The 10,000-nt window shown below is 35.8% G+C and overlaps 1 protein-coding gene across 1 annotated transcript in view; it reads right to left on the bottom strand.

Moving 5' to 3' along the window:
- LOC122259096 (uncharacterized) overlaps positions 1 to 10,000 on the bottom strand; it is a 62,622-nt gene that overhangs the window by 28,238 nt on the left and 24,384 nt on the right. The window contains exons 2-5 of the mRNA XM_086532455.1: positions 2,691 to 2,767; positions 1,144 to 1,238; positions 617 to 702; positions 295 to 465 (exon numbers count right to left, since the gene is read on the bottom strand). Of these exons, the coding sequence (XP_086388581.1) occupies positions 295 to 465; positions 617 to 702; positions 1,144 to 1,238; positions 2,691 to 2,767 (429 nt within the window). The remainder of the gene's footprint in view (positions 1 to 294; positions 466 to 616; positions 703 to 1,143; positions 1,239 to 2,690; positions 2,768 to 10,000) is intronic.

Raw genomic sequence — 10,000 nt, forward strand, 5'->3', positions numbered from 1 at the left:
AACCCGATATATATGTATCTAAATCAAACACAACAAAATCAATCAAAATATATATATACACCATAACAATTCTACCTAAATTATGTCAACAAACAAACACTCAAACTACATCACACTACAAAAAATCCAACACTTAACACACACACAAAAACACACTAACACACTATACTCACACAAACAACAAACAAGATAAACTGAATATATAACTAGGTGCACACATGCCCTTTTTTTTATAACACCAATCTGTAGCATATTGAACTCAAGAAAGGGAAATGTGCTGTCAAATATATATACCTTACAGCGAAAGCGTTTATCCATGTCGTCATCAAACGACCAGTCTACATCGATTCCAAAGGAGTAGACGGTACAGTTCCCAGGCCTGAAATTGTACCTCTCGTCCATACACATCCACTTTTCATTCAGTATAAGTGGCTTCTCCTTTCTCGCTGTTCCTCCAACCATTACCTTTGGGTATAATATGTGGGAAGTTTCCGATTATAGTTCATTTTGAAAAAGGATACTTTACAAATGAGTGAATGAAAATGAAAGAGAGATATAATGAGAAAGGAAAGCAAGCGTAAGATACAGAGAGAAAAAAAGTTTAAGGAATACTTACGGGTGTGTCACATGTCAATGTTGGGTTCTCCATATACCTGTAAATTTCCTCTACATCTGCTGGTTTTTGTATACTGCAAATTTTGTCTGAAAAGAAAGCATAAAAAAGAAGAAGAAGAAGAAAAAAAATAATATCGTTAAACAGTTAACGAGTCAACATTTTCAGGTGTTAATGATTTACATGAGGCTGATGTTTTTTTGTTTTCTCTCTCTCTCTCTCTCTCTCTCTCTCTCTCTCTCTCTCTCTCTCTCTCTCTCTCTCTATCTATCTATCTCTCTCTCTCTCACTCCCTCCTCTTCTCTCCTCCATCTCTCCGCCTTTCTTCTCTCTCTCTCTCCCGCTCCCATATTCCTCCCATCTTCTCTCCACTCTCTCCATCGCTCACCTCATCTCCAATATCTCCTCTCTCTCATTCTGCTCTCTCTCTCTCTCTCTCTCTCTCTCTCTCTCTCTCTCTCTCTCTCTCTCTCTCTCTCTCTCTCTTCTTTCTTTACAACCTAATTACGTCAACCAACGTTCCTCCTTACCTTGACCGTTTATTTCCAACGTCTCAGGTTCCTCCTGATGATTACTATATAGTCGTGCCCGCTCAAGTTTTACCACGACCGATGGCATAGACATTCTAGAAATAGAAGGCGGTTCGACTGAAGGCTCCTACCTTCCTCAGTGGGAAGATTTGCGCTTTACTCTTTCAGGTAGACAACATATATAGGCAGATATTTTGTCTTATCGTTTTGTCGTATATCAGACTTAACATTACTTGGTATTATGGTTATTAGTGTTATTACTATATCATTACTCCCGTTCTGAATATTTCATTTTTATCTTTATTGTGATTTTTATTTTTTACTTCACTAATGTTAAAACAATAAATTTCCTGATGGTAATAATAAGAACGCTGACGATAATAAAAATCATAAAAACATGGAGTGTTATTGTTGTCTTCATCATGATTATCATCAATATATTGCAATGGTACAATAGACAGGATATGTTATTGATATTTCTATTTCTTACCCTTATGCTTCATCATCATTATCAGTATTACTATTATCATTATTATCATCATTACCATAATTAGCATTACTCCTGCTGCTGTTATTATCATCATATTCGTTACTACTATCATTATTGATATCATCATTATCGCTAAATCATTATTACTATTATCATTAATGTATATATTCGTTCTTGTCATCCATATCATTATCATTTCTATAATGGTATTCAAAACGTCTAAAATTATCATTATCATTATCATCATCATTATCCTCATCAATTGTATCACTATTATTAATATTACTATCATAATAATAATCATCATTGATAGCATTACCATTATATTTCCATTATCAGTATCGTTACTATTATTGTTATTTAATAATAATGACAATGTGTTCTTGTTATCATTATTATTATTGTTATTGCCATTGTTACTATCATCATTTTTTTACATAATCATTATCATTATTATTATTGGTATCCTTATTATTCATTACCATTTAATTTATTTTCATTATCAACATCATATTCTTGATATCGTTATTATTACTATCGTCATTAGCATTTTCATTATCATCATTATGATAATGATTATCATTACTGTTGTTATCATTATCCTAATCCTTACTACCATTGCTATAATAATAATGATGATGTAATGATGATAATGATAATGATGTCAGTAATGATAATGATGATAAGATTAATAACAATGATAATGATAACAATAATATTAATAATAGTAATGATGATATTAATGATGGGAATATCAATATCAATAATTATAAAAATGATGATAATAATGATAATGACAATGATAAGAAGTAAAGACAACAATAATGATGAAAATTATAATGGTAAAAAAAATTGTTGTTGTCATAATCCTTATCATATTCGTCTATCATTATCATTATCCTTTTCATGGCGATGATAATTATGAAAATTATAATAACAATGATACGATAAAAATACTGACGACAGCCTCATTAATGAGGGTTAAGAAAATGGCAATAAAACATATAACGATAATGAAAATAACAAGAACGTTAAGATAAAACTCTAATTGTATTACCTGAGGAGGTTTGCTATCATTAAAGCTACTCCAGTCGCAGCCAGTATATTTCGATGTCTTTGCTTCATGTTGAACCTCTGGAAAGAATGATTTACAATTTACAGGAGCATCAAACTGACGAAACTTTTTCAACAACAATTTTGCTTAACACTAGATTGTGAATAAAGAATGCTATACTAAAGAAAGCATTAAATGTGTACATTGCTACATATCACTCAAGTATATGTGTGTCCGTATGGTCTAGCTTCATGAAAAGTACGTATACAGATGTATATATGCACACATACACACACACACACACGCACAGACACACACACACACACACACACGCAGACACACACACACACACACACACACACACACACACACACAGACATATATATATATATATATATATATATATATATATATATATATATATATATATATTTATTATTTATTTTATATATATATATATATATATATATACATACATATATATATATATATATATATATATATATATATAATTCATGGTAATTTTCTTTCATGAAATCTACACGTATTTTATGTTCATCTGTAAATTTCGTTTCTTTGGTGACTGGCTGTAGATCCTCAATAGTCTCTTCTTCTGACACAATCCCAGAAAAGACTTCAGCAGTTTCCACAATCTCTTGTGACTAGTTGTGACCCCGCATGAGGTGTCTTCTTGCTGTGTGTCATATATCCTGTAACAGATGAAGCACAAGTGCCGGTTCCTTTTCCGGCAACAATGTCAATGTTAACAACTGTTTCAGTAACAACTTCGTTGTTCTAATCTCTTGATTGTGTCACACATTTGAAACCATTATTAATAATCTTATAATTCAATACAATAATTCTGAAAACTTCTAAAACTATTACCAAAATTACAATCATTATCATTTCTGTTATCATTATCATCATTATTACTGTCATTATTGTTTTCATCATTATCGTTATTTGTATTACTACTACTAAAGTTCTGTTACCTATGAATAAATAATAATTGCATCATATTCTTACATGATATCCAAGACAAGCATATGCTAAAAAAAAATCATCTGTCATAAAGTGTTTCTAATGCTTTCAAAAGAAATCAATGAAATGAAATGCTTGATGGAAGGACCGAAATGGTTGGATGAGCAGATAATGCCTGTTGCCTTTCATCAAATGTTAATGACATTTTTAAGGCTAAAGCTCAAGAACTTCATTCTGGATAATTGCGAGACGTGTCTGAAAATTGTAGAACGACAACCAATGAATACTTTTTTATTCCTTAAGCAATTATTATTATTATTATTATTATTTAATCGCGATTACTCTATGAAAATTCATGGGAAATGTATGAAGAAAATACACATATATACCTTGCTTCTTACGCTGTGTCTGTGGCATTCAGCAAATTAGTTTGTGTTCATACCCATGTTTTTTACTGTAGTATTTGCTAAAGTTGAGAGATTCGCGAACATTTACGGCCCGATGCGACTACGTAGTGAATTATGGTAATTTTGATACAACTAAATACGTAGCAAGGAGGGAGATTATAAAGCATTAATAATAAAATAAAAATATAACCGATGCAAAAAAAATACTCGAAAATTATCCATTGTATATTGTGGGTAGATGTGATTAAACAACTTTCCTTATTTTTTTTTATCGCATTATATTATATTTCTTGTAAACTGCTCTTCCTATTGTGCAAATCTTAAAAAAAAATATATCTATCTGCCTTTCTTCCATATTGGCAACCTATATTCATAAATGGATTGCATAACCATGAGTGCGTAACATGAACTGTTAGCTGCAAAACAAGGCCATTACGCTACTATACAGTCATCCTACCTTTATCATCGTACATCCCCATCTTATACACCTCCCTCCCCCCCCCCCCCCCCCCCCCCCCCCCCCCCGCCCCCCTCCCCCCCCCCCCCCGCGCACCCCCCACCCCCATCCCCTACCCCCCCCCCGCCCCCCCACCGTCTCCCCCCCCCCCCTCCCAGATAGCCTACTACCCCCATCCCCCTCCCCCCCCCCCCCCCCACCCCCACACACACACACACACGCACACATAAACCGTAGTCTCTTTAGCATTCTCCCTCGGCTACGTAATTTTATGCATCTGTATGAACAAACATCAAAGACATAATCATATGATGAAAAAATAAAATCGTATAAATTTATTTGTGCGTACTTTGATGTATTTATATGAAATATATACATTTTAGCCGCCGTTTATTCCCGTACGAGAAGTAACAAGTCCGCACTGCGAATAATATTTCTATTCTATATTGCTGCACTCGGCAGCAATGAATTAGAAATTCAAGTCACAAATCAGGTTACCGAGGTTATATCTATGTGAGAAAGATGGTAGAATGCAGTAACGCATTTAAAATAGAAATATAAATTTTGCCTCCATAACCGACACATCAGAGTGACAATCCCGGCTACTAAGCCAATAGACCACGCGTCCCTCTAAAAGTCTCAGTCAAGGAGGTAAAATTTGTATTTCTATATTAAATGCAATACTGCATTCTACCATCCTTCTCACTTAGATATAACCTCGGTAACCCGATTTGTGACTTGAGTGCCCACGAGAATTGTCTGTAATACCTCGCTATCACTGCTCTGCTAAGAGAATATAGGCAATTTCCATGATGGTTGTAAGGCATCTGGTTAGACAATTCTTTTCGTGGGTCGCATGGTCTATTGGGTTAGTAGCCGGAATTGTTACTCTGACGACCCGGGATCGAGTCTCGGTCAGGGAGGCAAAATTTATATTTCTATTTCAAATGCGTTACTGCATTCTACCATCTTTCTCACACACACACACACACATATATATCATAGTATACGTATGCATGTATGTATATATATATGTATGTGTATATATGATATATATATATATATATGTATATACATATATATGTATATATAATATATATATATTTATATATACATATATACACACATACACACACACACACACACATACACACATATATATATACATATATATATATATATATATATATATATATATATATATATGTATATGTATATATTATATATATATATATATATATATGTATATATATATATTTATTTATATATACATATATACACATACGCACACACACACACACACACATACACACATACATATATATATATATATATATATATATATATATATATATATATGTATATATATATAGAGAGAGAGAGTGAGAATTCAAATTCACATACTTTATTTCATTTACTACAATGGTTATTTGCGTGTATATCATTTATATTATCTTATAACAGAGATAATATAAAGTACAAATGTAACCCATAAAGACAACCTATTAGCATCAGAAGGACTGAAATACCGTGTTTGGATTGATGTTCACAAGCTTGATTCCACTGATAATTCAGAGGCTCTTTCAATTTGTTTTTAAATGCACTTTAAAAATATTTTAAAGATGAATTATGGTCTCGTAATTTTTCTTTATATATATATATATAGATATATATATATATATATATATATATATATATATATATATGTATATATATATATATATATATACATATATGTATATATATATATATATATATATATATATATAAATATATATGTATGTATGTATATATATATATATACATATACTATATATATATATATATATATATATATATATATATATATATAATATATATATATATATATATATATATATATATATAAATGATTTTTTTTTCTCTTTTTTTTGTCATCTTCTGGATATTTTTATAGATTAGTATATTTGTGTTATAATTGTATTTTTGTCGGCCTTTTAACTATTATAGGGTTTTTTTTTTTTTTATGTGGGGGGATGGTGTTATGTGGTTGAAATTTATAGACATTTGCTATTGTTGCATTTGCGGCAAAGTCTTTTTTTGTGTGTTTTGTTTGTTGAACCTCAGATGTTATCACTTCCGTGATTTCTTAGTTTATGGAAAAGAATTTTACGGATAACACTGTCAAAGGCCTTCTACAAATCATATGGAGTGAGCAAGTTTATTTGGTTATTGTCTATGTTGCTATAAATTTTATTTGTATTTTTTTAGTAATGCTGTTTCGGTTGATAGCTTACTTCTAAATCCATGTTGCGTGTTAGATAGAAGTTTATTAGCTTCCAGGAATGTTGTTAATTGATTTGCTACTATTTTCTCAAGAACTTTGGATATTACACAGAGAGATAGAGAGACGGGGGAGGGAGGGCGCACGTACGTCGCAGTAGCTCCGTATTACTTAGCTATATTTGCGACACAACGCGTCCTACAGTCTCAATTTTTTAATAGCTGGTGTATAAACATACGCACTATAGCTAAATAAGGTTTATACCTTATAATCTCTCTCTACACACTAAATACTACTGAAAATATAGTATTAGAGACACACGCCCTGATTTGAACTAGCGCGTGCGCGAGCAGACGTTTGAGGAATCACCGATAAGGACCTGACCGCGGTTATCAACGCCTTGACCATTGTCAACCCTTTTCCTCTGTCTCTTTGTTTGTTTATTTTTTCTCTCCCACTTCTCTCACTTGGTGTATGTAACAGCTCTCGGGGAATCTGCAAGGAGAACTCAGCCTTGGGTGAAATAACACCGTCCAGCCTCCCAGAGTATGCCATACACCCCCTCCTAAAACACCGTACAGCCGAGTTATCTCCCCCCCTAGAGCGCCTAATTGCAGCGTCGCTCACCTCAACCAACTATCAAAAATGGCCACTGTAGCCCGTTGCTGTGCTTGTACTACACGAAACTGCTCCAATTGCATATGTACAAGAAGTGGAAGGTATTGCACATCGTGCAGAGCTGGGCAACAATGCCAAAACAGATCCCAACCAGCCAGAGTGCGAACAGAAGCAGAGACAGATAGCATAGTAGGATCTCAAATGAATAATACAGGGCACGAATCTCAGCAACCGGTAATCACTCAGGTGGAAGGAAACTCTTCTCTGACCCGATACTGGCGAAATATGTCAATTGAAGATGCAACATTGCTAACGGAAAACATATACAAGAAAATAGTTACTTTTCTTTTCTCCCCAAGCAATCTATTCGACATTCCAAGATGCAACGCAACTCGCGAAGAAAGACCTAATTAAGGAATCGAATTCTTAATTAAAGAGTACACAAACGGCAGCTTCCTCCAACCGATTGCTCTGTGTAAAAAATAATCGCTATTCTACCTCATCTCATATCCAAAGAACACATACAAAATCCAAGACCGCAGATGATGTAAAGGCTATGAAAAGGAGGAAGGAGCGATGGAAAGTAGGAGATGTTACTGGACTCCTGAAAGAGGCAAAAAACCTACAGGAAAGACACAGAAAAGAAAAAAACAATTGCAACAAGAAAAGAGATGGACAAATCAAGGAAATTTGCCAGTCTAATGAAACAAGGCAAAGTGACAAAGGCAGTAAGGGTCTAACATCAAATGACACAACTGGACATTACCCTTAAATGAAAACACCCGTCGCTTGCTCAATGAAAAGCACCCGCCTGCAAAGGAAGCGGCGGCGGAACGATGGTTCGTGGAGAGTATAATCCCCCACCTCCGGAGATCTTTGAGCGAATTACCGGCGAAAAGATAAGAAACACATGCATTGCACACACATGGTGCAGCTGGACCTTCTGGACTCGACGCAAAGGCATGGAAAACCATCCTGAGCAGCAGCAAGTTTGGGACAGCTGCAAATACCTTTGCAAAGCCATTGCATCTCTTGCTAGAAAACTTGCAACAGAAAACTTATTGTGCAACGACCTGGATGCCTTCACAGCTTGTCGTTTAATTGCCCTCGACAAGAAGCCCGGATGCCGCCCCATTGGCATTAGCGAAATGGAGAAGTCTTGCGACGAATCATCGGCAAGGCAATCATGCGAGAAACGTTGTCGAGACGACGTTAGACAAGCCGTGGGAAATTTACAGGTGTGTGCAGGTCAACAGGCAGGGTGTGAGGCAGCAATCCACGCCATGAGAAACATCTATGAAGAGTCCGGATTGTCAGGCCGTACTCATGGTGATGCTACAAATGCCTTCAACAACATCAACCGAAGGCAACAATCCACAATATAGAGGTCAAATGCCCAAGCCTCGCACAAAACATTAAGAACACCCACAACAACCCAGCAGAGCTCCACATATTCGACAATAGAACAAATACCTATGAGATGATAGCTTCAGCCGAGGGCACAACACAAGGCGACCCAATTGGCCATGGCGATGTACGCCATCGGTCTCCTCAGGCTACAAACAATAATTGACCACACAACAACGAAAAAAATATAAAGCCCAAAAAAAATAAGTTGCTTATGCCGACGACCTGACCGGAGCAGGGAAAATTGAGAACATAAGGAAGTGGTGGAATCTCATTGAGACACATGGCCCTCCACAAGGATATTTTCCGAACGCCGCCAATCGGTTTTAATTGTAAAACCGGAATATCTCGGACAAGCCAGAGAAGCCTTCCGAGAAACAAACGTGATCATAAAGGCCGGCGGTGAAAAACACCTTGGGGCAGTTCTTGGCGCAACAGCAGCCAGTGAAGAATACGTAATAAGGCAAGTGGATGAAATGGAGAAGGGAAGTGATAGAGCTGGCAGAAATCGCAAAGAAGGAACCGCACTCGTCATATACCGCCTTCACCTTCGGTATCAAACACAAGTGGAACTTCTTAATGCGAACTATACCTAACATCGAGCCTTTACTTTCACCACTTGAGGAAGCAATTGTAAAGCACCTGATCCCAGCACTATCAGGTGGAAGAAATCCCACTGCCAACGAAGAGCCATACTCGAACTTCCGCCAAGGCTTGGGGGACTCGGCATAACAAACCCGTGTAAAAATAGCGGACATGGAGTACCAAAACTCTGTCAAGCTCTCAGCCCGCCTAACTCAAGCCATCATAACGCAAGACACATCTACACATACCCAGCCTGATACAACACAACAAAAAACAATCAAAATGGAAATTACAAAAAATAGAGAAGAAAGACAAAGCAGAGGGCACAACTTCAAGAACTAAAAAAAAATACCTCTATAATTACTGAGGATATGAAAAGATAGAATGAGTATGCAGCACGCGAAACCGGCGCCTCTAAACTGGTTGACCAGTCTCGCCCCACATCGAGAAGTCAAAGGGTTTAAGTATTAAACAAACAGGAGTTTGTGGACGCACTTTTGTTTGCCCCCCTCTGAGATATGGTTGGCCAATAGAGGACCTTCACCAGCATCTTGCACATGCGGTTCGGCTTTTTCGACCCCAACCATGCCATGAC

The sequence above is a fragment of the Penaeus japonicus genome, unplaced genomic scaffold (assembly GCF_977035675.1).
Source record: "Penaeus japonicus unplaced genomic scaffold, GWHDUDI00000001_assembly GWHDUDI00000037, whole genome shotgun sequence".
In the NCBI taxonomy this organism is placed as follows: Eukaryota; Metazoa; Arthropoda; class Malacostraca; order Decapoda; family Penaeidae; genus Penaeus; species Penaeus japonicus.